The 27,903-nt window shown below is 39.6% G+C and overlaps 1 protein-coding gene across 1 annotated transcript in view; it reads right to left on the reverse strand.

Annotated features, from left to right (window-relative positions):
• Positions 1-5,029: 5,029 nt before the first annotated feature.
• The window catches only part of CHP1 (calcineurin like EF-hand protein 1), a 36,721-nt gene continuing 13,847 nt past the window's right edge, over positions 5,030-27,903 (reverse strand). Inside the window, exons 3-7 of the mRNA XM_055436197.2 lie at positions 23,556-23,636; positions 19,377-19,504; positions 11,937-11,998; positions 7,138-7,260; positions 5,030-6,992 (exon numbers count right to left, since the gene is read on the reverse strand). Coding sequence (XP_055292172.1) covers positions 6,939-6,992; positions 7,138-7,260; positions 11,937-11,998; positions 19,377-19,504; positions 23,556-23,636 — 448 coding nt within the window. The 3' untranslated portion in view covers positions 5,030-6,938. The remainder of the gene's footprint in view (positions 6,993-7,137; positions 7,261-11,936; positions 11,999-19,376; positions 19,505-23,555; positions 23,637-27,903) is intronic.

The following is a 27,903-nucleotide window of genomic DNA, read 5'->3' on the forward strand; positions in this document are numbered from 1 at the left end:
AGGAAAGTTGTGACCAACCTAGACAGCATATTAAAATGCAGAGACATTACTTTGCCAACAAAGGTCCATCTATTCAAGGCTATAGTTTTTCCAGTGGTCATGTATGGATGTGAGAGTTGGAATGTAAAGAAAGCTGAGCACCGAAGAATTGATGCTTTTGAACTGTGGTGTTGGAGAAGACTCTTAAGAGTCCCTTGGACTGCAAGGAGGTCCAACCAGTCCATCCTAAAGTAGATCAGTCCTGGGTGTTCATTGGAAGGACTGATGCTAAAGCTGAAACTCCTATACTTTGACGACCTCATGCAGAGTTGACTCATTGGAAAAGACCCTGATGCTGGGAGGGATTGGGGGCAGGAGGAGAAGGGGACGACAGAGGATGAGATGGTTGGATGGCATCACTGACTCGATGGACATGAGTTTGAGTGAACTCCAGGAGTTGGTGATGGACAGGGAGGCCTGGCATGCTGTGATTAATGGGGTCGCAAAGAGTCGGACATGACTGAGCGACTGAACTGAACTGAACTGAGGTTAAAATATGCTACTAGTAGTTTCATTTTCGGGGCCCAGGAACTTTTAACACTGTTGTTGTTCAGTTGTTTGGTACTATCCGACTTTTTGCAACCCCATGGACAACAGCACACCAGGCTTCCTTGTCCTTCACTATCTCTGGAGCTTACTCAAACTCATGTCCATTGAGTCAGTGATGCCATTCAGCCATCTCATCCTCTGCCGCCCTCTCCTTATCCTGCCCTCAATCTTTCCCAGCATCGGAGTCTACCAAGGAGTTGGCTCTTTTCATCAGGTGGCCAAAGCATTAGAGCTTCAGCATCAGTCCTTAAAATGCATATTCAGGGTTGATTTTCTTTAGGATTGACTGGCTTGATCTCCCTGCTTCCAAGGGACTCTCAAGAGTCTTCTCCAGCACCACAGTTCGAAGGCATCAATTTTTCGGTCCTCAGCCTTTTTTGTTGTCCAGCTGTCACATGCGTACATGACTATTGGAAAAACCATAGGTGGGCAGTATAGGTCCTCAAACACCATTAAGGCTGTCATCTGAGCTGCTTCCTAGAAGTACAGATTCCATACCACTGCAGCTGAGATCATTTCCTAAGTCTTTAGATGAGGCCAAGAAATCTTACTTTTACAGAAGTGGTGACTCAGACAGTAAAGAACCTGCCTGCAATGCAGGAGATCAGGGTTCGATCCCTGGGTGGGCAAGATTTCCTGGAGAAGGGAATGGCTACCCACTCCAGTATTCTTGTGTGGAGAATTCCATGGACAGAGGAACCTGGCGGACTGCAGTCTTTGGGGTCACAAAGAGTCTGACACAATTAGGAGATTAACACTTTCACATGATAAAGAACATTTATGGGAAAACCTTCAGTTAATATTACACTTAATGGTGAGATGATACTTTGGTTTTAAGATCAGAAACAAGGTAAGGACACCATCTCCCACCACCTCTACTCTACATTGTAGTGGAGGGTGCAGACTGTGCAAAAAGACAAATAATAACTTTCTTTAGATGACATGATTCTTTGTAGAAAGTCGTAAGGAATACATTCACACACAGCAAAAACAAAACTACTAGAATATGGTGAGCAGGTTGTAGGATACAAGATCCGAATACAAAAATCAACTTTATACTAATAACAAAAATGAAACTAAGAAAACTGCATTCAAAATAGCATCCTAAAGGATAAAATGCTTAGGAAAAATGTAATAAACCAAGTCCAAGCTTTTTACACTTTAGACTACAAAACATGCCGAGAGGAAGGAAGATTTAAATAAATAGAGACTTTCCATGAAAATGGATTGATAGACTCAATATTGTTCAGATAGCAATTCTTAAATTGATTAGAGTCAATGCAATCTCCAATAACAGGTATTTTTCTTCCTGGGGTATAGGAAACTAAGGAAGAACAAAAAACTATAAAGGTGTCAACTGGGATGATGCAGACTGTCTCTTATTTATTTGTTCCTCCTGACAATCATCCCCCTTCATGTATAAAATTCTGCAGATATTCTTTTGTGTATTCCTAAAAACAAAACCAACACGAATACAAAAAATTTTTGCAAAATAAGTGTTATAGCTACTTGGAGAACCTAGTTAAGTCTATGAATTAACAGGCAAGAATTCTATCAATAAATCATCTAGGCAATCCTCTATTGTTTTAGGAATTCTGTAAGATTCCTGACAGAAATGATCATTCAAGATTTTCTAGGAACTTCCCCTTGGTGGCCCAATGGTTAAGGATCTGTCTTGCAATGCAGGGGACACGGGTTCAATACCTGGATGCTCCATTGGGGAACTAAGATCCCACATGCCTCATGGCAAAAAAGCAAAACAAAATAGAAACTACACTGCAATCTCAATAAAGACTAACAATGATCCACATTAAAAAAAAACTTAAAATTCCCATCAAGACAATCAGTTCGAATAGTGTTTTAAACACAAAACTTGGCAACATAATTCTATAATTAAGTTGAAAAAAAAAGATGACCATGAAACACATTCTAAAAAGAACACTGATGGTAAAGGAGAGTAATTAGATTGCTTGTGGTATTCTCTTTATCAAAGCTTGAAGTATATGCCCAAAGTTAGCTCTAATAATCCCACTTCTAAAAAATGTTTTCAAAGAAAAAAAGAATTATAGGTAGAAAGGCACTCATTGTATTATTTTAAAATATAAAATTGGAAACCAAACAAGATAATGGCTAAGTAAACATACATTAAGTTGGTAAAATATTATGAAACCATTAATATAAACAGGGAAGAACAGTTCATACAGGGATATACCACAATGTTAATTTCTAAAAGCTGATAACTCATGTTAAGTTTCATTTATGTTAAAAATATGTAATGGATGCATAGACCAGAAGGGAGCAAGGGAGATAAAATTGATTAAGGAGATTCTCTTCAAACTGCAAGTAATGTTGTAATGTTCTTAAAAAATTTTTACAGTATCAATTGTTTTTAGTCATAGACTGTATACCTATGGCATTGTCAGTAATACTAAAGTTCCTCCGAAACTGATGTTATGGTTACTCCAACTATTTTTCACTTTCTCCAGGTTGGAAAATTACTCAAAGTGAAGCAAAGCTAAAATAGTGCAAGTTATTTTGAATGGACTTTTGAGGCAGAGGGATGGGAAAAGAAGGTGGTATTGTGTTAGAATTTATAGGATTGACTCCTGTTATTCTTTGAGTCCTGTGGCATGACACTAAACTTTAAGATAAGAAATTACTCATACCCTACATAGTGGATTGAAACTTGAAGTGAAAAGCCATGTAATAATAGCTGGGCAGTTTTTCATTCCAATCCCAAAGAAAGGCAATATGCCAAAGAATGCTCAAACTACCACACAATTGCACTCATCTCACACCCTAGTAAAGTCATGCTTAAAATTCTCCAAGCCAGGTTTCAGCAATACATGAACCGTGAACTCCCAGATGTTCAAGCTGGTTTCAGAAAAGGCAGAGGAACCAGAGATCAAATTGCCAACATCCACTGGATCATGGAAAAAGCAAGAGAGTTCCAGAAAAACATCTATTTCTGCTTCATTGACTATGCCAGTCTTTGACTGTGTGGATCACAATAAACTGTGGAACATTCTGAAAGAGATGGGAATACCAGACCACCTGATCTGCTTCTTGAGAAATCTGTATGCAGGTCAGGAAGCAACACTTAGAAGTGGACATGGAACAACAGACTGGTTCCAAAGAGGAAAAGGAGTACGTCAAGGCTGTGTATTGTCACCCTGCTTATTTAACTATGCAGAGTACATCATGAGAAATGCTGGGCTGGATGAAGCACAAGCTGGAATCAAGATTGCCAGGAGAAATATCAATAACCTCAGATATGGAGATGACACCACCCTTATGGTAGAAAGTGAAGAGGAACTAAAGAGCCTCTTGATGAAAGTGAAAGAAGAGAGTGAAAAAGTTGGCTTGAAGCTCAACATTCAGAAAACTAAGATCATGGCATCTGGTCTCATCACTTCATGGCAAATAGATGGGGAAACAGTAGAAACAGTGGCAGACTTATTTTTCTGGGCTCCAAAATCACTGCAGATGGTGATTGCAGCCATGAAATTAAAAGACGCTTACTCCTTGGAAGGAAAGTTATGACCAACCTAGACAGCATATTAAAATGCAGAGACATTACTTTGCCAACAAAGGTCCATCTATTCAAGGCTGTGGTTTTTCCAGTGGTCATGTATGGATGTGAGAGTTGGACTATAAAGAAAGCTGAGCACCGAAGAATTGATGCTTTTGAACTGTGGTGTTGGAGAAGACTCTTGAGAGTCCCTTGGACTGCAAGGAGATCCAACCAGTCCATCCTAATGGAAATCAGTCCTGGGTGTTCACTGGAAGGACTGATGTTGAAGCTGAAACTCCGGTACTGTGGCCACCTGATGCAAAGAGCTGACTCATTTGAAAAGACCCTGATGCTGGGAGGGATTTGGGGTAGGAGAAGAGGACGACAGAGGATGAGATGGTTGGATGGCATCACCGACTCAACGGACATGGGTTTGGGTGGACTCCGGGAGTTGGTGATGGACAGGGAGGCCTGGTGTGCTGCTGCGGTTCATGGGGTCGCAAAGAGTCAGACACGACTGAGTGACTGAACTGAACTGAATAGCTGGGCACACTATGTCACTGAGACTGTGGACAACTTAATAACAAGCAATAGACAGATACCCCATTTTAGACCTCTTCTACATTTAAGAAGTCAGGGGCACAAGAACAGAAATGGAATCCCACCTGGAGAGAGTGGGAAGCTGCCAAGGCTGTCAGTCATGCTCAGAGGCATTCAGTGCTGGCCACTAGACGAACACTTCTGCTTTGTATGTCCAGGCAGCAGCAGATATAAATGCTGACAGAATCTCACGTCATGCTCAGTTATGTTCAAATAAATACATTTGACAGCACAGACATAAAGCCGAGTAAAGAAGACACATGATTTCAAACCTGAAGAAAGGGACTGAGTCATGAAAAATTCTTATAAAACGTAAGGACAAAAATCAACCAAGTTGTTTTGTTTTAACCACAAGTATTTATTGATGGATTGAAGAATACAATTTTAATGGAACAATAAGGCACAACCGTGGATTAAAACATTTCGCTACACAGCCATAAAGAGGAAAAAGCCATCATCTTAGGAACTTTAAATATGCAGGTCAAGGAGCCTCTGACGTACCTCACTAACAGACTAGCGTTGGACAGTTCTTCCCTTTTATACAATTCCTATATTACATCACTTGATCACAAAGTCACACGGATACTTCAGTATGAAATCCTCTCTCATTTATACTTGAGTCATCCAGTCTGGCCACTCTTTCTTAAGCACTCTTCCCAAACCCTTTGCAGTTTTTTTTTTTTAAGCAATTCCTGAAGTAGTGTGTATACATCTTGGATAGCCTTCCAAACAAAGCAAGGTAACAAGCAAGCAAGCAATGAGTCAGAGAGAATCAGCCAAGGACAGATATATGGATGAAGAGATGCATAAAGACAGATCTTAGGATGATCACAGTCTGATTCAGTGACATCTATGCTAAGCTGTCTTGGGGCAGAGGAGTTGCTCTGGTTCAAGCAAAGGCTTGTAATGCCACTTCAGGTTGTGTCACCAATGCCAGAGCTCTCATTCCTAAGGGATTAGCAGTAGTTTACAAGAGGAGCTAGGAAGTCATTGTAACCAGGCAGCTAATGATACGATACATTCAATATTTTGGACCTGTATTAAGAGCTGACTATGGCATCCAGCATTAACTTGTGCCAGGTGTAAAATTCAGAGAGAATGTTGTGCAAAACCTCAAGACATTGAGGACAATTTTTAAATCTTATGGACTGAGATAAGTTAGGCACTTATCTTTCTACTTAGAAATGTGAAGTAAAATGCATTCCAGGGCACATCACACCAAGGTATAAACCATGCTGCAGAGGTGGGAGTATTTTTAGGGTGCCCAGCCTAAACCCATGAGAAAGACACCAAGCAAATGCTCAGAGCAGCCATTCTGGTGGTGACATTATCCTCAGACGAAGCGAGCTGCAGGCATATGGCTAACTTCTAGAGAATCAACACTGTACTAACAAGAGCAGCCATGTAGGTATGTGTGTTGAGAATCAGAGGCCAGAGGTAGAGCGACCTGGGCAAGCCACCTAGAAGACTTGGCTCTACACCTCTTATCTTTCTTATCTTTCAAGAGCATCTCTAACCAACAGTCCTTTGGTGACAGAGCAGAGGGGACCAAGAGATGGTCAAGACATTCTTCTGAGAGAAGTGTTGGTTATTGAAAAGCTCCTGGGGAGGCAACATCCCAGATACCCATTTAAGAGTAAAAGTAGATTAAAAACTGCTAGACCACTGAATTATACTGCCAAGTCTGAAATATATTTAACAGGCATAACTGGGGATGCCAAGTAGAACAGGGAGGATGGAAGCTTAATAAAAACCAGGGATACTGAAAGACTAAGAGAGTGGTAGGTTGGGCAAAAGAGAAGTGGAAGCAAAGGACACATAAAAAAGGATGAAGGAGCATGCCAAAGCCAAGCTGGTGGGAAGGCAGCCTGGCTACGGTTCACATCCAGTCAAAGAGCTTTGCTAGATGGTTCTTGGGTTGATTCCCTCTCACTTTCTCAGACTGGATGGACGCGTGGCATTCAGCAGCAGAACAAGGGAAGGTGACATTTAGAAATGGAGATATCCGGCAAACAACACTGAACAGAATTAGACTGGGTGTACCATTCTGTAATGCCCTATTTATACACCAGAGGCAGGTTTGCGTTGACGGAACATATTTGGGGTTGTCATGCAACAGCAGTAGTACTTTGGGAGAAGGGGAATGATGGGGTGGAGGTGGGGCTGGTGGATAGGAGGGCTTTCAAGTTCCAGTTCTTAAATACTAGAAAGCAAGGAATAGTTTGGTCTCAGTCCTTTAGTGAAGAAATCGGATGCTCATTTTCTGTTCTACGTCCACCTTCTCCAAAACCTGTTTAAAAAAAAAAAAGCAACCCAGCTACAGTTACGAAGGTTACAACAGGATATGCTGTGTCAAGCTCCTCTCTAATGTTTTTTCTCCCTCTCTCCTGCATAGTAGGATTTAAGTTCTTCAAGCGAAGAGGTAAGTGACTGACCTTAACAAATTCTGTGAAAGAGATGGCGCTGTCCCCATCCTGATCAGCCTCCTGGATAGTCCTGTCTGCAATGCTGCCCAGCTGCTCATCTGAGATATTCACTCCGACCATCATGCGTAGCACCTGCAGGACCGAGAGCCAGGGATTATGAGAGACTTGGGGGTCACGAGGACTCTCTTTCTAAAATTTAAAAAATAAAAAGCCACCCCCACCCTCTCTTTCTTTGATGTCCTCTAATATAACAGCCAAAAAGCCTCAATGCATATCTTCTTATATAGGTCATTTTAGACAATAATATGAGCAGAACTATTTGGCAAAGTTATTGAATAGGAAGGCAGACCTTCACTTCAGGGAGAGTCCTTTGCATTTTGGTCTTCTCCATTCTTCCTGCCTGGATGTAGACATGAAGCTGAACAACAGTCATCCTGGGACCATTAGGTGAAAGTCAAATGTACTGTAGATGCCGCAGTAAGAAGCAGCCTGGTTCCTGGACATCATTTAGGTACTGTACGAACCTGGACAATATATTCCCAGGCTTCTTGTTGCATGAGACAAACTAGTCACTTATAGGTTTAAGTCAGTTTGGTTAAGACTTTCTGGAATCTTACCAGAATACAGTTCGCTTTGGCAGTGCATTAGCTCAGCTATTCCAAACGTATGGTCAAGGAACATAAAGACCGTGAAGGGTTAAATACTAAATCCCTTCTTTTAGAAAAATGACAAGCATAGTTAAAGGGCTGTGAGAACTGTGACAAAGAGAATTAAAAAACACTTTCACCAAATTTACTCCCAAATGTACCAAAAAAAACGCCAGCTCTCCACTTATTCTGCTAACATTTTTAGGGTGTGAATATACATTGAAAATTGCTACCTTAAACGAAACAAACAACTCTTACTAACATGACTTTTAAAACAACATGAAATGAGGGACAGGGTGCTTTTATGATGCCCTGCATTGCCCTAGTCCACCACCTCTGTCTTCAACAGGTAAGAGCTGAGTTTTCCCCTAGGAAAGAAAGACTTTCTCAGCCAGCTGTTCACGGGACTCCCTTTGCCCTATTCCTTTATACCCTTCCCCAATCTCTTAAAGTTGATTTTTAAACGTATGTTATGGAATATTCTGAAAAAAAAAAAAAAAACTGAAATACTGATTTGTATCAATACTCCCTGATCCCCAAATCAATTCTTGAAAACTGAAAGTTGTACATTTGGGGAGAAATATATACAAATTAAAGGTTAAATAAAAAGAGGCAATGCTAGCAAAAACTTTAACTGGCCAAGCCATCTGTCCTCTTCCTTGTGACCGGGATTCCCAGGTGGCTCAGGGGTAAACATGCCACCTGCCAGTGCAGGAGATGTGGGTTCAATCCCTAGGTCAGGAAGATCCCCGGAGGAGGAAATGGCAACCCATTCCAGTATTTCTGCCTGAGAAATCCCAAGGACAGAGAAGCCTGGCAGGCTACAGTCCATGGGGTCGCAAAGAGTCGGACAGGACTTAGCAACTAAGCACTCATGCAGTGACTGTGTATGGCCAACTAGACAAATTCATTCTGAAACAGCAGTTTCTTCAGGTCCCAGTCCAATTATTCTCTGAAGTGTTTTCCTTTTAGGATTACAGAACTGAACTGTGTGTGTGTGCACGCTGTATGTACAGTGGGGTGGGTATAGGAGTGGTGGTAGAGTGCAAATCATGCACCCAGTCTGTCCATGAGGACACAGGTCCCAGCAGCCAGTGGCCCAAGTTGTCTCCCCAGGCCTCCACACCTGGCCAGCGCCCTTTCCACCTCTCCACAGTGTCGCTCTGAGTTCCAGTCAGAAGTTTATTGGCAAACGGAACTTTTATTATTACTGTTTTTAAAATGAGTGATGAGGTTTTCGATATATATCTTTTATTAGTTTAAGAAAGCTCCCATCTCTCTCTGTTTTAAGACTTTTAAAAAAATCATGAGTTGGCGTTGGGCGAAGGAGAGGAAAAAATTGGGAGGTTGGGATTGACATATACATGTTCAGTTCAGTTCAGTTTAGTCGCTCAGTCGTGTCCGACTCTCCGCGACCCCAATGTTACTTTATATAAAATAGATACCTAATAAGAACCTACTGTATAGCTCAGGGAACCCTACTAGAAACTCTGTAATGACCTATATGGGAAAAGAATCCAAAAAAGAGAGGACATACACATGTAACTGATTCACTTTGCTGTACAGCAGAAGCTAACATCACGCTGTAAATCAACTACACTCCAATAAAAATGTAAAAATTACAAAAACTATGTAAGTCAATATTCCCACCATAATAAATCATGACTGAATGATGAATTTTATAAGAATTCTATGAAAAAGAACATTCGATTTTTCTTCTTTAATCTGTTAACATGGAGAAATACTACTGGTAGGTTTTCTCCTTTTACACCAACTTCAAATTCCTGGTATAAAGCCATCTTGGCTGCAATATAGTATTCTTTTTATATATTGCTGGATTTGATGTGTCAATATTTTGTTTTGGATTTATATATCCATGTGAGTAAAAGAGACTGCACTGTAATTTTCTTATTATATCTTTACAAGATTTTCATGTCCAAGTTATGCTACTCTCGTAAAATGAGTATAGCAACTATCTTTATTGAAGTGTAACTGGTATGCAGTAAACTGTACACATTTAAAATGTACAACCTGATAAGTTCTGACATATGTACACATACTTGTGAAACCATCATCCCAATCAAGATAATAAACATATCCATCACCCTTAAAAGTTCAGTCAGAACTTTTTATATAAATCAAACTAGGAAAATAAGAACACTCAGACTTTCCTTATAACAAACAGCAAAATTTTTTTAATATCCACCAAATAATTAAGAATTTCTTATTATCAAATGTTTTAGAAATGGCAGCATTTAGAAAAGTAAATTTTGTAAACTTTGGTAAAATGTTCAAATTCTCTTCTTGCTAGGATAACATTAGTTCTCTGACACCTCAATAATCCATAAAAACATTTGTTCTAAAGTCATTTCAGGCCTGAGGAACACTTTAGTCACTGACTGGTACTCTGGCCACATGATCTCCTCCTCATACCCTGCCGCAGGCTCTTTTATCTTGATAATAGGAAAAAAGAAAAAATCAACCTTCCATTCCAAAATATATCTTTCTGGCGGCTTGATCTGGGCCAGAGGATAAAAACTTGCAACTATAGAGTGATTGCCTCTACTTTTCTCTTCAGAACTCAGAAGCCCATATGTAGCAATTTTAAATAAAGTGAAATCTTCTTACAAAAAAAGATGTTCCCAATTCAAAACCAAAGGACACGATCATTGACCTGCAGACTGTTTTGGTTTTTACTATGACACAGAAATGTATTAATAGGAATACCCTTGGTTGGTCCTTAATTTCAACTGAGATTTCTCAAAGCAATGAGTTCAGACTCACTTCAAGGTAACTAGAAAGCACTTTACTTTTTAGTTTTATCTTGAAATAGAGAAATCTCCCTATGGAAATTCCTAAATGTGTTAGCCCCCTAGGATCCTAAAGATACGTAAAATTTTTTTAAGTTTTTTTGTTTGATGTGGACCATTTTAAAAGTCTTAATTAAATTTATTACAATATAGTTTGTGTTTTATGTTTTGGTTTCTTGGCCACAAAGCATGTGGGATCTTAGCTCCCTGACCAGAGATCAAGCTGGCACCCCTGCACTGGAAGGCGAAATCTTTTTTTTCTTATTGAAGGCTAATTACTTTACAATATTATATTGGTTGGTTTTGCCATACATTGACATGAATCCACCCTGGATGTACATGGAAGGCGAAGTCTTAACCTCTGGACCTCCAGGGAAGTCCCATGATTCATAAATATTAAAAAAAGGAAAAAGTAGAAATTTCTCTCCTCCTAAACTTGTGTTTAGGAAATGGGGAGCAGGGAAAGAGAAGGGCAACACTAACAGGATAAAATACCAGTCGCTGCCTTTAGGACCGGGAATTATCTGTTGGGAGCAACAAAGAACAGTGAACCATGGCTCAGTGGATACTGTCCCAGCAGCAGTTCCTTGACTCTTATTTACATCAAGCCTAAGGACATACGAAAGAGCCGTATTTACCTAAATGTCATCAGAATTACCAATAAGCTGATTTGACAATAACTGATCTGATCTAAACCATCTAACATATTTTAGTGTCAGCCTGCACTTAAAAGATATTTCAGTTCAGTTCAGTTCAGTCGCTCAGTCGTGTCCAGCTCTTTGCGATCCCATGAACCACAGCACGCCAGGCCTCCCTGTCCATCACCAATTCCCGGAGTCCACCCAAACCCATGTCCATTGAGTCAGTGATGCCATCCAACCATCTCATCCTCTGTCGTCCCCTTCCCCTCCTGCCCTCAATCTTTCCTAGCATCAGGGTCTTTTCAAATGAGTCAGCTCTTTGCAGCAGGTGGCCAAAGTATTGGAGTTTCAGCTTCAGCATCAGTCCTTCCAATGAACACCCAGGACTGATCTCCTTTAGGATGGACTGTTTGGACCTCCTTGCAGTCCAAGGGAGTCTCAACAGTCTTCTCCAACACCACCGTTCAAAAGCATCAATTCTTCAGCACTTAGCTTTTAAACAGTGGCGACATCTGTGAGAACTCAATGAGCCATTTCGAGTTTCCCCAGGTCATCTGTTCTGCTTTATCCTATATATGCAGGACAGGATGCTGCATACAGCAGGTGTTAAATAAAGGTTTACTGAAGGAAAGAACAATTCCTGCCCACATCACTAAGTCAGCAGGGCCCAAACACAAGCTAGCCGTGTGCATTGGAATTCTCCCACATACCTGTAACAGCTCATCACGGGAGATCTTGTCATCTTTATCCAAGTCATACAGTCGAAAAGCAACTGGTAGGAAAAAACAAGAATTCAGTGGAAATTCAATAATGTTTTGCAGAGAAGGCAATGGCAACCCACTCCAGTACTCCTGCCTGGAAAATCCCATGGACAGAGGAGCCTGGTAGGCTGCAGTCCATGGGGTCGCGAAGAGTCGGACACGACTGAGCGACTTCACTTTCACTTTTATGCATTGGAAAAGGAAATGGCAACCCACTCCAGTGTTCTTGCCCGGAGAATCCCAGGAATTCTGGTGTGCTGCCGTCTATGGGGTCACACAGAGTTGGACACGACTGAAGCGACTTAGCAATAGCAGCAATAATGTTCCTTCTCAAGGAACCAAGTATATAAAGGACACCAGGCAGAAAACTGACAATGAATTAATGGTTTTTCCAAGAGCAACTGCCCTTACTTGTAGAGATTTAAAGACACTGTAACTGATTTTAAGACACTTTAAGGCATTGGGATGCATCTCATAAATGACTTCATCTTAGCATAGATAAAACATGGCCTTTCATTGGACAAATCAAAAAACTTCATAAATCGAGTGTCCTTTTTCTTAACTTAGTTTCTAAACTTGTTTCTTAAGTTTCTTAACTTAGAATGTTAACTCTACCCCCGCCCCCCGCAAAAACCCCAAATCCCATTCTGTCAGTTGGGCCGTCTCTACATAGCCCGTCAAGTCTTCCGGGCACCATTGTCAGGGAGAGTCAACAACAGGAGCCATACAGGCACCAAACAGCAGACTGCAGGTCGCATTACTGTGGAAAAACAACCACTTCGGCAAATTCGTGTCAAATTTCAAAAAACTGTCAACTACAAATTGGCACTTGCCATCTACCTCTACAAGATTAAATCATGTGCTTCTGCAGCCGCTGATTTTCAACACCTTGTGAAAGGAGTTCAGGGTGGAGAGCAGAAATGAGGTACTCTGTGCTCTGGGAAAAACTGGCAGGACAGGTCTTCAGATAGTTACATATTTTTAGGAGTCGATTTTATGAGACCAATTCTTGCATCTTCTCAAATCTAGAAAAGCACTGAAATCCTTCATGGTGATGTCTGCTCCTCATGACAAGCATTAACCTTCACAAGACTAGCAGAAACTTTGCAAAATACATGTGCCTGACTGCAAGTACTCCCCCTCCACCTAAATCACATATATACTAGCTTTCCCTGCTGCCTCTTTGGAACAGTTTCTCAGCGCTGTCTGAAATGCTGTGTCTCAGGCTATAGTCTTCATTTTGCCTCAAATAAGACTGGGCATAATCCTCTTCCACTTGGGAGTCCTGAAGGTAAAGAACTTGTCTCCAACAGAAAGACCAAGCATTTGGTGGTGTCCTGGCCTCTTCATGCTTCTTTCTCTTTAACAATAGATAGATCTTTTAGAAACTACGATATTTGAGAGAGCGAATTCAGAAGAGCAGAAATCACTCAGACAGTGTCATGTTCCTAAAGGGCCACCAAGTGAATAGTGTGGTAACACTGGATGATTTTATAGGCACTGTGAGACATCACACTGAGGACGTGACTACCATACAATAGCTGAATGTTGTACTTTCGAGGCTTTGAATCACTTCAAGTATGCCGCTAAGATTTTTGGTTTTCAGTTCTGAAAACCAAAAGGTACTGAAGTTACTGAAAATACTAAAAGGCCCATATCCGTTGCTTTATAGTTATCAAGATACACAGATTTAGATCTGGTCCTTGGAATTCACAATCCAGTAGAGAACAACACACACTATGCACTTTAATATATTCTAGAACAGTTAGAACTGGACATGGAACAACAGACTGGTCCCAAATAGGAAATGGAGTACATCAAAGTTGTATATTGTCACCCTGCTTATTTAACTTATATGCAGAGTACATCATGAGGAACGCTGTGCTGAAAGAAGCACAAGCTGGAATCAAGATTGCTGGGAGAAATATCAATAACCTCAGATATGCAGATGACACCACCCTTATGGCAGAAAGTGAAGAGGAACTAAAAAGCCTCTTGATGAAAGTGAAGAGGAGAGTGAAAAGGTTGGCTTGAAGCTCAACATTCAGAAAAACTAAGATCATGGCATCTGGGCCCATCACTTCATGGAAAATAGATGGGGAAACAGTGTCAGACTTTATTTTTGGGGACTCCAAAATCACTGCAGATGGTGATGGTGACTGCAGCCGGTGATGGTGACTGCAGCCATGAAATTAAAAGACACTTACTCCTTGGAAGGAAAGTTATGACCAACCTAGATAGCATATTAAAAAGCAGAGACATTACTTTGCCAAAAAAGATCCGTGTAGTCAAGGCTATGGTTTTTCCCATGGTCATGTATGGATGTGAGAGTTGGACTGTGAAGAAAGCTGAGCACCGAAGAATTGATGCTTTTGAACTGCAGTGTTGGAGAAGACTCTTGAGAGTCCCTTGGACTGCAAGGAGGTCCAAACAGTCCATCCTAAAGGAGATCAGTCCTGGGTTTTCATTGGAAGGACTGATGCTAAAGCTGAAACTCCAATACTTTGGCCACCTCATGCGAAAAGTTGACTCATTGGAAAAGACCCTGATGCTGGGACAGATTGGGGGCAGGAGGAGAACAGGATGACAGAGGATGAGATGGCTGGATGACATCACCAATTTGATGGACATGAATTTGAGTAGACTCCAGAAGTTGGTGATGAACAGGGAGGCCTGGTGTGCTGTGATTCATGGGGTCGCAAAGAGTCGGACACAACTGAGCGACTGAACTGAACTGAAATGAAATGCTATCATACATATGAAATACCAGGGAACCTAGCATACTTCAGATGTGTCTTTCTGGTTCAAGTAACATTTGAACAAGGTATTGAAAGATAAACAGAAATCTGATAAAGAATGGATTCCAGGAAGAGCTAATACTGAGAGCAAAGGCTTGAAAACATGGATGAACATCTACAAGTTTAAACATCACCCCTTGCCTCCACCAAAAGGAAAAAAAAAGAGGGAGGAGGGCGGTGAGTCCACTAAAAGTCCAAGTAAAAATTTTTGAAAAATCCAATTTACCTTTTGTAAGGTACATATTAAAATTCTCAAAGGGGTAGTAAATAGGAGAGACTTTCCCTGATGTTTGTCAGTTTTCTTTAATTTCGTTAGTTGAGTTGAGATTTATATGATTAGGAAGTTTTTGACTCCCATGGAAGGGACAGGATCATAAGTGTTCCAAAATGAATGTGTGTTTAATACAGTATTACCAACTTGAAAAAGAACAAATGTAATGTACACCCATAACTGTATCACTTTGCTATACACCTGAAACTAACACATTGTAAATCAACTATAGTTCAATATCGAATACAAATTTAAACATATACACACACTCTCTCTCTTCTGCATATGCTGTTATCATTCTACAATACCATAAAATGTGTTATTTACTAAGGAATGTTTAGGGTGATTTAGGGATAGAAATCTGCTTGCTATATAACCCATGAATATGCTTCTGAATTTCTTAATTGGGTACCGGAATAAACACATTTCTTTCTGACCAAGTATTTAGAGAAACCTGAAAAGCTCATTTTTGAAACCTAGTTGCCATGGACTGAATGTTTCAAATTCTTGTATTGGAACCATAAACCCCAATGTGATGTTATTAGAAGGTAGAACCTTTGGGAAGTAATTAGGGTTAGATTAGCTCATGAGGGTGAGGTCCTCATGATGAGATTAATGCCCTTATAAAAAGAGGAGACAGGAGATCTCTTTATCCCTCTCTCTTTCTGTCTCCATGTCCCTCCCCTTATCGACCCCTCCCTTGCTTACCATGCTCTCGAGCATTCTAAGATGGGTTGGACCTTCCACATAAGACATTATAACCTCACTGACCTGAAAAGAATAATAAGGAACCATTCCTGGAAATAGAATAGCAGTACTGTGTGTGCTTGGGCCCGTGCCTACATAGGTACAGCACAGCCTTGTTAATTGCCCTTGACATTCTTTCACTGTGGCATGAAAAACAGATAGGACAAAGCATGCTCTCAGAGTTCCTGAAGAGACTATTCTCTGAGGAAGATGGACAATAAACAAATTTGCCTTAGTAGCAAATGTGTTGCTGGGTATATAATGTTCAGCTGTTCTCTTCAGTCTACAACAAGAAGCACCTTCTTGCTGCTTCCACAGCTCTATGGTAAATTAAGGAAAACCAATATATAGACAGAGAAGCAGACATCAAGGACTCCTCCTGTAGCTTTGGTTTCACCAGTCTCCTTACATGAATGTGATCCTAACATACAGGATGCAACTGAATTCTAATTCATGTTCAGCTTTCTGTAAAAGTTGATCTGAAAGCCAAAACTAAAGTAATGGTAAAAACTATGCATCACTAGCGCACGCTATTCTATCTCACCCTGAACTCTGCCATTTCTGTGGCACTCTGGACTTCTCCCTTCCTAACAGAAGCTCATCCATGGCTTAGGGGGCATCCTGTCTGTCTCTGTCTCCCCACTGTCAGATATGAACAGGGAAGCACATAGCCTAAATACCACTAAGCCATTATGTGACCATGAGGAGCCACACCTTTGGATGAAGCAGACCCTAAGGATGGCAGAGCAGGGCAGCAGGAAAAACTTGGGTCCTTGACAATATAATCAACCCTGACATGTGCCCCACTTCACTTGTAAAGTGAGATAATACAGCTCCTGACTGTTGAAGTCAGCTGACTCAGCTGAAGGTATCCTAGCTGATACACTAAGTAACTACCATATCCACTAATGCTACTTAGAATATTTTCTTTAGGGTCAATGTGAATTAATGAATTTGCTTATCCATTCATTCACTGATGAATATGGGTTGCTTTCTCATTTCAGCTCTTATGAATAATGCCACCACAAATGTGGATGTACAAGTATCTCTCTGAGCCTCTGCATATACCCTTCACCCCAGGCTCTCTGCAGGTAACATCCTGCATAACTGTAACATACCATCAAAACCAGGAAACCGACAGTGGTACAACCCAGAGAGTTTATCCAGGCTTCACCATGTGTGCATGTGCATGGGTGTGCAGTTCTACGCAATTCTATCATCTACGTAGTTTCATGTAACCATCACCACAAGCAAGATACAGAGCTGCTCTACAGCCAAAGGGCTCCCAATCACGCCCTGTTATTTAGTATGGAACAAAGAAGCATCACAGCATCACAAAGTGGCTTTAACATTTTTTTAACTGTATTTCAATATAGTTGGTTTTCTTTATAATTGTACGTGTTTCACTTTATACTTTCACAAACATTCTGAGATGAGATTGATACTATTCACCAGACTGCTAAGGGAATTCATGACTTGAAAAAAGTAGAGCCTACGCTGTAATGGGAATACAGGTAACAGATCTGTATTACATCTGATAACCTTTAGAGCCTCCTCTAATCCTGGATTAGAAAAGCAAGCATAGTTTTGTAGAGCACAGAATGTCTCTTAATTGTTTTCTCCTTAACCAACTCATTGATCCACAGACAGTCCCCTCCCCTCTGCAATCGGTCCAGCTGACAGCACACAGCACGCCTGCAGCCAATGGGAGACTCTGGAGCGTCTACTCCACCTGCTGAGTTGGATTCTTACCAACAATCAGGTGTGTCAACTATCCGAGAATTGTGCTATCTGTAGTTTTCATAAAACTGTATAACTTAATAGGAAATGAAACATATGTGAAAAGAAAGTTATTTTTTAAATGAAAATTAGTTTGACAGCTTTTGAAAGACTCAAAATCAAGTCACTGAAGAGAGGAAAAAAAAAAACCAAAACCAAACTGTTGTGAAAATGTGGCAGAACAAATGTAAAAGATGAAGGAAGAAATGTAAACACCTGGAAAATTCTATTCTCAGAATGCTTTCCAAGTACCTCTTTCCACTGAAAAGAAACTGCACCCAGAAACCTCAGACTATACATTACAGATAGGTTCTGTGCAAAAAATGTCACACAACTCCCATCAACAGAACTTTATTAAAACAAAACAATATATACTTAAGACTGATTTGCATTGGTGTATGGCAGAAACCAATAAAACACTGGAAACCAATTATCCTCCAAGTAAAAACTAAATAAATAAAAAGAAAGAAATAATTCTAAAAAAACAAACCAAAACAACTCTTGGTCTTACACCCAAAGGTTGGCCAATAAATGTGTTTTAAATATTTTAAGGTAAATTAAAGTGTTAAGCCATGTATCCTTTTCTATGATTCCATGCTAAAGCCAACTTTTTCAATTATTGATCAACTCCTGGCTTGACAACATTGAATAAGAAAATAATCTCCTATACTAATGCCAGCATCAGGCAAACTTGTACTAAATATACACTAAACCTCATAAAACATTAAGACACAAGGCTTTGTTTCAAACAGTACTTAGTCTTGAAAGAAGAAAGGGATATTCACTAATAAACATAGAGTATCCAATAAATTTGAGAACGATTCATCAGAATTCTGTTTTCTTCTATATTCAATTTTGTTTGTATTCAAGTTTTTTGCTGTTCACTAAGGTATATGATTTTGTAGTGAAGAGGAGCAGTGTTTTATTACTTGGGTTCAAAAACCTTTTTTGTCTTATACAACAATATTTATTTCAGTACTTCTCAAACTCTACCTGAAATAGAGGAGTGAACTCATACTCCTATAGCAAGGGAGATCTGGGGATATGGGCCAAGGGCTACAAATTAAAACTTTAAGTTTCATGTACCATCTTTCAAATGTATGTAAATTTAGCATTATATCCTATAGTTTATCCATATTTGTTTCAATGTTATAAAGCCTTTTAATTTTTCTTTAAATCATCTAGTAAAAATTTGGTGGGCATCCCAGTAACATAAGTTTGGGCAAAATCAATTCAATACAATTTCAACTTGTGTTAAATGAAAAGAGAAATCAATTTTAATTTCTTGGAGAAGTATTATAAGGGATTAGGCAATATCTTACACAAACTCAATAAAGGACAGAGGGAAATCTAAGAAGTATCCAAAGAAAGGAGGCGAGAGGCATGGGGAGAAAAATGAAAACTTTCACTAACCTGGCTGTCCACCCCTCTTAAGTGACATCCCAGCATCTGTCAAATTTTAAGGTGGGCTGGATCTTTTTCACTGCTGTCACTCTAGCACTTGATGAAGATGAAGATCTGTCATCAAATCTTTTCAACCTTCCTGAGTGAAACCTCTTAATATCCCATTTTACAGAAAAGGAAACTGCAGCCCAAAGATCTGAAGTAACTTGCCCAAAGTCACAGGGCCAAAAAGTGGCAGTGCTAGGATTCAAATCCAGCCAGTTTAGCTCCAGGGTCTTAGCTCTTAACCACTGTGTTCGAATAAATGATTGTTCAGTAAATGAATGAATAAATAAATTATTTGTAAAAAATGAAAAGCAAATATTTTAAGCCAGAAGACTATCTCCTTACAGTGCAGTTTGTTGCTTCGGCTGTTGAGTGGTTCTGGTCCATTCACATCTTTGCTCTTTTCATTATCCTCAATGGGTCGGAAATGAGCCAAGGTTCTCATGAATCCACGGAAGTTCACCTGGTCCTCTCTGATCAAGAAAGATAACAAAAAGAACATGTCAATCAAGGTGATTATTTCTTATTAATTTAATATATTAACAGGTATAACAGAGTGGCCTGAAGGTCCATTTAATGAAGTCTCTTTCCATATGCATGGTACTTTAGAGTTCACAAAATATTTTCAGCTAAGTCTTGCCACAACCCTTTGAGGTAGGTATTATTATTCTTACTTTATAAATGATTAACCAGACTTAGAAAGGTAATAGGACTTACCAGAGTGAGTTACCTATTAAATTTACTTTATTTCTTTGCCCAAGGAGGACTATTAAGTAGCAGCTGGGCTGTGCTATCAGACAAGTCAACACCTGAACTCACTGCTTCAGGCTCTGAAGTGAACAACAAGTTAGCCATTTCAACCGAATGTCTCCCTATCTACCTCGCATATCTCCCCTGCAGTCACATATACCTAGTGATATTTTAAGGTTAAGGCATATTATGTAACAACTGCTTTTGAAATAAACTTTATTTAGTCACAGAATCAATAACTACATTTTGAAAATTTGATAAAAGTAGAAAAATACCACTTCTAGTTCTACCAATCAGTTAGAATCATTGTTAATACATCTTCCAGTAATTTCTCTGTGCTTTTTGGAGAATTGTGAACATACTGCATATGTAATTTTGTATCTGGCTTTCTAAAAACTTTTAGGTATGTCTCTAACCAATATAAACACTTCAAAACATTTTAACCATCTGCATAATTGTGTGGCTGTATCATGATTTAATTATTCCCTCATAGTTGGATAGATATTTTCCTCATAATGCTTTGAAAGACCTCTTTATGTATAAAGCTTTTTTGGTACTGAAGATTAGAGAAAATCTTTTCATTGTGCCACAGTTAATCAGTAATCTTATAAGAAATAATTATAAAATTTGAATGAATAAAGAATGCTTTTTAATATTGAAAAAGAATGTCCCATGTGAATAGTTATTTATCTAAAGTAGTCATGGCGAGAACAGGTTGTCTGGTTCCTGTGGCTACCTAAAAATAAATCCTAGTCTTTGTCCCCACTGAATAGATGCGGTATATCGGGTCTTAAGCGCAAGCAGACATACAGATCAGAGACCTTCTAAAGGCAGAGTTCAAATGCTAGGTCATGAACCCTCTGTACTCAAAAGAATGACCTTTCATTACCTCTAAAAAATGTGAATAAGAGTTGAGGAATCATGGAATGTGTAATAAGATCGGAGTCATATGCCAGAACAAATAGGTAAACATATATCACTGACATAATGTCTCTGAGTAAAAGGAAACTAAATACCAATGTCCTACTTTCAAATCTCATTCTATTAAAAAAAACGAAACTGAGAGACTTCCCTGGTGATCCAGTGCTTAAGAAACCACCTGCCAACGCAGGGGACACAGGTTCAATCCCAGGAGGATGCCACATGCCACAGGGCAACTTAGCCCACACTTTAGAGCCCATGCTCTGCAATTACTGAGCCCACGTGCTGCAACTACTGAGGTTCTTAGGCCCTAGAGCCCATTCACCACAGTGAGAAGCCCGTGCACCACAACTAGAGAGTAGCCCCCATTTGCCACAACTAGAGAAAGACCAAGTGCAGCAACAAAGACTCAGTGCAGTGAAACATACATAAATAAATAATTAATTTTAAAAAAAAACCAAATTGAACCTGCATATGACCTAGAAGTCAAGTATCTATTTATGACAGAGCAAGAAGCAGAGGGAGGCTTGCCTAGCCATGTAGCTCGGTGCCATCCTCAGCCTCCTCATACATACCTCGAGTACATTAGCACTCATTGTGTCTTTAACAAGAGATCAATTAATAAGGCACCACCACAGTCACAACAAAGGTGGTCTGGCCTTTATAAAACAGCTTTCCACAGCTGCTTTTTCAAATGATCAATGTGACTACTGCTGCTGCTGCTAAGTCACTTCAGTCGTGTCCGACTCTGTGTGACCCCATAGACGGAAGCCCCCCAGGCTCCCCCATCCCTGGGATTCTCCAGGGAACACTTAAAAAAAAGTTGGCAAAATGACTCTACAGGGTTTCCTTTTCACTGCAAAAGGTTTGGAAACAAAATATAGCAGTGAAAGTCATCCCTGGACACAGTTCAATTCTCTGCAAGGGCTAAAAAAAAAAAAGAAGTTTAAAAAGACAAGAATTCAGCACTAAAACCACAGCTGAAACAATCAGGGCATTTCAGGGAGACAAAAAATCAGAAAATGAGGAAGAACAGATGATCACTCATGGTCAACATGAAGCTGAAAAGGGCAGGTCTCAGTCTCATTGAGTGCTGTCTTCACAGGAACTGGCTGCTAGTCTTCTCTGTCACTCAGGTTTACTGAGGGACCAACTTCTCAACTTGCAAATTCCTTTGCTTTCAACTCAGAGTTCTACCATTTCCTTTCCACTTATTTTACCTGAGTGTTTTCACTGACACTTTAGTCTCATTAAGAACTGGCAACCATGTAACATTTTAAAGTCCTCTGGGACATATAAACAAGTCACAAGGAACCAGGAAGAGATTGTTAAAGACATTCTTACTTAAAACAAGATTAGATAATAAGCTTTATTCAGCAAAAGGTACCTAATCAATTCAGTAAATATTGACTCAGTACTTTGAAGGCAGTATATTAGGTTTAGTGAAGCATATCAAATGCCTAGTTTTAATTACACAAACCTAAATCTGTTTGAGAAAGTATGTGTGTGGTAGGGGAACTATATCCTTAGCCAGTGTCAGAAAAGAAAAGTAATGTTCTGGATTAAAGGAGGCTAAGAATATATGACAACAACTGAGCCAGACTGGATCCTATAGTGGAGGAAGGAAATTGTTGGATAAACTGAAAAAACTGGACTATCAATAATATATTAGAATAAAGTAGATTATAGGAGAAGTGGATGAAGGTGGTCAAAAGGTATCAAATTCTAAGATAAATATATTCTGGGGGTGAAATACATACCCTAGTGATTATAGATAGATTGTAGTTGTGTCCGACTCTTTGCGATCCCATGGACTATAGCCCACCAGGCTCCTCCATCCACGGAATTTTTTCTAGGCAAGAGTACTGGAGTGGGTTGCCATTTCCTTCTCCAGGGTATCTTCCCAACCCAGGGATTGAACCTGGGTCTCCTGCACTGCGGGCAGACGCTTTACTGTCTGAGCCACGAGGGAATCCCAGTGATTACAGGTAACAACACTGAATTGTATCTTTGAAAGTTGCTAAGAGAGATCTTAAAAGTTCTTATCACAAGAAAAAAATAACTATATGCAATGATGAATGTGTTCGTTAATATTATTATGGTTATCATTTTTCAATATATACATATATAAAATCACTATGTTGTGCACCTTATATTTATACAATGTTACATGTCAGTCACATTTCAATAAAGCTGGAAGAAATATATTTTATATTAATATTCTTATAGTACTTGAAAGGTATGGTTAAATATAAATTACACAATAGATGCCAGACATCTTATGAAAAAGAATATATACTACAATAATTTTAAAATACTGATTTACACATTTTGGATACATCAGGGTTAAATAAAATATATATTGCCAAAGTTAATTTAGCTTGTTTATCCAAAATTAATTTAACTGTTTATTTTTACTTTTTAAAATGTGAAAATTTGTAGTAACTATGTATGTGGCTTGAATGATGTTTTTATTGGCTAGGACTGAGACAGACAACATTCACAAATGAGGCAAAATATTAACAATACAACAACAACTGCATCTGGGTAAAAGACATACAAGTGTTTGTCATACTATTTGCAAATTTTGCAACTTTTCTATAAATCTGAAATTATCTCTATAGTTTTTTAAAAGCTTAGTTTTACATCAAAGAAAAACAGAGATTAAAGACAGAATTGTGAAAATGGGCTAACATACTTATTTGAAGTTTAAAACAGGGAGAGGGTAGAGATATTGTAGATATGATTGAGTTAGGAATGTCTAATAGGAAGATCATGGTCTGAGATGACCCAACGAATATCAATACTTCAGATTAGCCTCCAAAAGGAAGTCCAACACCTGCAGGGACTCACCCCTCTGGAAAGAAGGCGTTGATGATCCGGTCCCCCAATGGGTTGATGGCAAGTTCTGGAATCCGCTGAAAGTCTTCCCGGCTGCCAAGAGAATCACCTTGGGTTAGAGACCATTGGCCCTTGCATGAACTCCTTCGGTCATGCAAGAGTACAACCGAGCAAGAATATTACCTCCTGGAATTTACTTCTGTGGCAAATTATACCAAATAACTGCAAAGAATAGCACTTTAATAGCTGCCAAGTGTTTCTTGCACCAGCTCAGGAGTGGAAGAAGCCAGATTTGACTATGTCACATTCCAGTGAATTCAGCACAGAGGTTACGTCAGTAAATCAACCAACAAGCAAATACTAAGCTGTCCTTGTAAATGATTCTTTGAACATGACCATTTTGCACTTAGTTATTAAGTTTGTAGAATAAACAGCAACTGTGAAGTATCAAATACCAAAGAGCTTGAGCATGGGAGGAAAAATTCAGAGGGGCCTCCGTAACCTTGTTAAGAAGATATACAGCACTTAAGAAATGCAAGGAGTTCTTAGATGATATTTACATCTCATTAGAGAACAAAATGTGATAACTGATTCCATGCTTCCTTGCTCTGATTGGACTTTTCTCCAGTACCTTCTACAGACTAGAGCTAGAGAAGTATTTAACCCTTGAACATGGCAAGAGCAGTCATCCTCTCACAACTTGAAGTCTGTTAAAGTGAATATTCATGTTAGTTTCCATTCACCCTATTCAGGTCACCTGCTACTCTGTTAATATACTTTGTCTCATTTTTTCATGTCAACACAGAGCTGAGGACGTTGTGAGTCAGTGACATAAAGTAACCTGTCCAGTGCTACAAAGGTAAAAAGCCGAAAAACTGCAATTTAAAACTAAGTCTGTGACTAAATAACAACTGTAAGTCAAAACATATGCTCTTTTTCCTAAAACACCTACACTTCTTTCCCATATTAAATAAACTTTTTGAAAGAAAGGTGCTCTCCCCAAAAATGTTTAGTAACTATTTTCTTAAAAAAAAAAAAAAAAACAATTCCTGGGGTGATAGCCTGTGCCAGAAATATAAAGCTATCTGCAACAGAGACAATATATCTATAAAATATCAATGTAATGAAGGACAGAGAAAGGTGGAGGCTTGTTCAAGACCAAAGAGAACTGACTAAACAGACATACAACTGAACTCAATACATGATCTTAGACTAGGAAAAAAAAAAAAAACCGTTGTGAAGGACATTACTGAGTCAATAGATAAATGTGGAATATGGGCCATATAGAATACAGAATTTTATATAATGCATCCGTTCCATTCCGTCACTCAGTCGTGTCCGACTCTTTGCAACCCCGTGGACTGTAGCCTACCAGGCTTCTCCGTCCATGGGATTCTCCAGGCAAGAATACTGGAGTGGGTTAATCGTTTCCTTCTCCAGGGGATCTTCCCGACCCAGGGATCAACCCGGGTCTCCCGCATTGGAGGCAGACGCTTTAACCTCAGCCACCAGGGAAGCATAGAAAATGCTAAAGTTCTTGATTTTGCTATGAGAATCTCCTAGTTATAGGGAATACACATTAAAGTATGTGGCAAAGTGTTAACAAGTGGTAAATCTGGGTACTGGTTATATGAAGTTCTTTGTATTATTTTTGTAACTTTTTTGTAGGTTTGCAATTATTTCCAGATAAGAAGAGGGTGAAAAGGATATAAACTCAAAAAGATGATTCCTGCTTTCAAGACATTTACTAATAGAAAAGATAAAACATTCCTCTACCTTCTCTGTACCAGATGCTAACAAAATGTTCATATTTTACCCATGTGCCTTCAGCTCTCTCTGATCCTCTTATGGTTTAACATTTACAAGGTGCTTAATTAATTAATTAAACAACACCACATCTGGGGGCGACAAAGTTAAGAAATGACCTAGGTGACTACGCGCAAAGCTCTGGTACAATAACTCTGGATTCTAATCTTCCATCATTTAGAGTAATAATTTAAGCGTCTGCCTCCAATGTGGGAGACCCGGGTTCAATCGCTGGGTCGGGAAGATCCCCTGGAGAAGGAAACGGTAACCCACTCCAGTATTCTTGCCTGGAGAATCCCATGGACGGAGAAGCCTGGTAGGCTATAGTCCACGGGGTCTCAAAGAGTCGGACATGACTGAGCGATGGAACGGAACGGAAATGAACTAGAAGAAGACATTCATAAGGTAACTGGGTTGCTTAAAATTATTAAAGAAAATTATGGAGGTCATGATTATATAATTCAACAAACATGTACTAAGCTGTTATTACATAATATGTAATACAAAGCTCACATTATCAACACAATGTAAGCTCCTCTTGTTTGACAGAGGTTAAGAAATAATAACTGCTGCTGCTGCTAAGTCACTTCAGTCGTGTCCGACTCTGTGTGACCCCATAGACGGAAGCCCACCAGGCTCCCCCGTCCCTGGGATTCCCCAGGCAAGAACACTGGAGTGGGTTGCCATTTCCTTCTCCAACGTGTGAAAGTAAAAAGTGAAAGTGAAGTTGCTCAGTCGTGTCCGACCCTTAGCGACCCCAGGGACTACAGCCTACCAGGCTCCTCCATCCGTGGGATTTTCTAGGCAATAGTACTGGAGTGGCTTGCCATTTGCCTTCTCCGAAGAAATAATAACTACTTCCTTTTAAAAGAAGATTAAGGCTAATGTGAATTGCAAGGCCACATACCCCAGTTTAATGTCTAACAAGCTTAAGTAATTTTAGCTGCAAAAAGACATAGTTTAAAATACCAGATCTAGTGTCAAGTGGTGAGTTCACAATCTAGCCTAACTCTGTCAGTCTCCATGAGGAATCTAGTCATGGATTTCCAACACCAGTAAGGTTCTAAACCCCGTCTTTTGACATTTTTTAACTCTACTCTTAGAATTTAGATTGTATATACAATGAGGTCTCTAAGATCAAGGGGAATACAGTTGAAAATACCAATACAAAAATGAAAGAGTATTAAGAAACAGTTTATAAACTATTAAACAATATACAGTTTATTACTGTTGACTGTTCTTGATAAAATGATCTTGGTTTTCTGTTTTATAATAGAAATTTTCATATAAAGTGCCAAAGTTCCAAACCCAGTCTTTGCTACTTATTTTAGTATTCTAGGGCCAGTCACTTATTTGCAAAGCTGCATCTGACTTTTGGTTGAGAAAGTGATCACACACAGGTTTACCTCCTCTCATTCTCTAAACCCCTCTGAAATGTCAGTAAAAATTTACACATGGGAATACAGCCATGACATAAACAATCAGGGTGGGAGGAGTATGTTAGTAGACAAGGAATTCTGACAAATTCTGGAAGGTAGAAAACAGACACAAACGCAGTGATAAGTCAGAGTAGAAGAGTTGAGAGCCATTCTGCCCTGCAGCCTCAGCAAGGCACCACACTCAGAATTGCCAGGTGAGGGAAGTATTAACAGCATTCAGGGAAATTAATTACTGGAACTTTTAAAGAATGGGCCAGCTGCCCACTGCTGCCAGCACCCATCCCGGGAATATAAAACCATTTGTCCCCAGGATAAAAATGGGGAGCTGCTACAGAAAGAAACTGGAAGAGCCACCTGGACAGGGTTTTGGACAAGTGTGGGAGGCTGGCTCCCCAGGAACACAGTCCTTTCATTGGGGGAAGAGAACCGCAAATCTGTCCCCTTGCTCCCTAACCACATGCCCTAAAGTAAGGTCTACCAACTTACTGGTCCTGCTCAGAGTATAGAAGGCTTGATGTCAGTCCTTCCATCCAGCGAAAGACCTGTGAGAAACCAACCACAAACAAGCCTATGCCCATTTCCTACATTACCCCATCCAGGCTTTTCCATAAATAGGAATGGACAATTAAGGCTCACCAGCGTTTTGGAAAAATTAGTAACATAAAAGAGTAAGATCAAGATGAAAAGCGTGCATGTATGCTCAGTTGTGTTTGACTCTTTGAAACTCCATGGACTGAAGCCTGCCAGGCTCCTCTGTCTATGAGATTTTCTAAGCAAGAATACTGGAGTGGGTTGCCATTTCTTCCTCCAGGGGATCCTCCCCATCCCAGGACTGAACATGCGTCTCCTGCATTTGCAGGCAGATTCTTTACCACTGAGTACCTGGGAAGCCCCAAGATGAATAGATGTAATGACAATTCAGGGAACAAAAGAAAGTTTGAAATATTCTAATAAGTAACCCAATAGACATTTGATAAGCTTTGGCATCTATAAAACAAATATAAGCTACTATAAGTTTCTTGGAAATTAAAAGTGTGATTATAGACAAGTTCATCAGAAGGTCTATAGAATAAATTTGAGGATATCTTCCAGAAAGCAAAGGAAAAAAATCAGTC

The sequence above is a fragment of the Moschus berezovskii genome, chromosome 9, assembly GCF_049115385.1.
Source record: "Moschus berezovskii isolate FMDL1 chromosome 9, NW_MosBer_1.0, whole genome shotgun sequence".
Classification (NCBI taxonomy): domain Eukaryota; kingdom Metazoa; phylum Chordata; class Mammalia; order Artiodactyla; family Moschidae; genus Moschus; species Moschus berezovskii.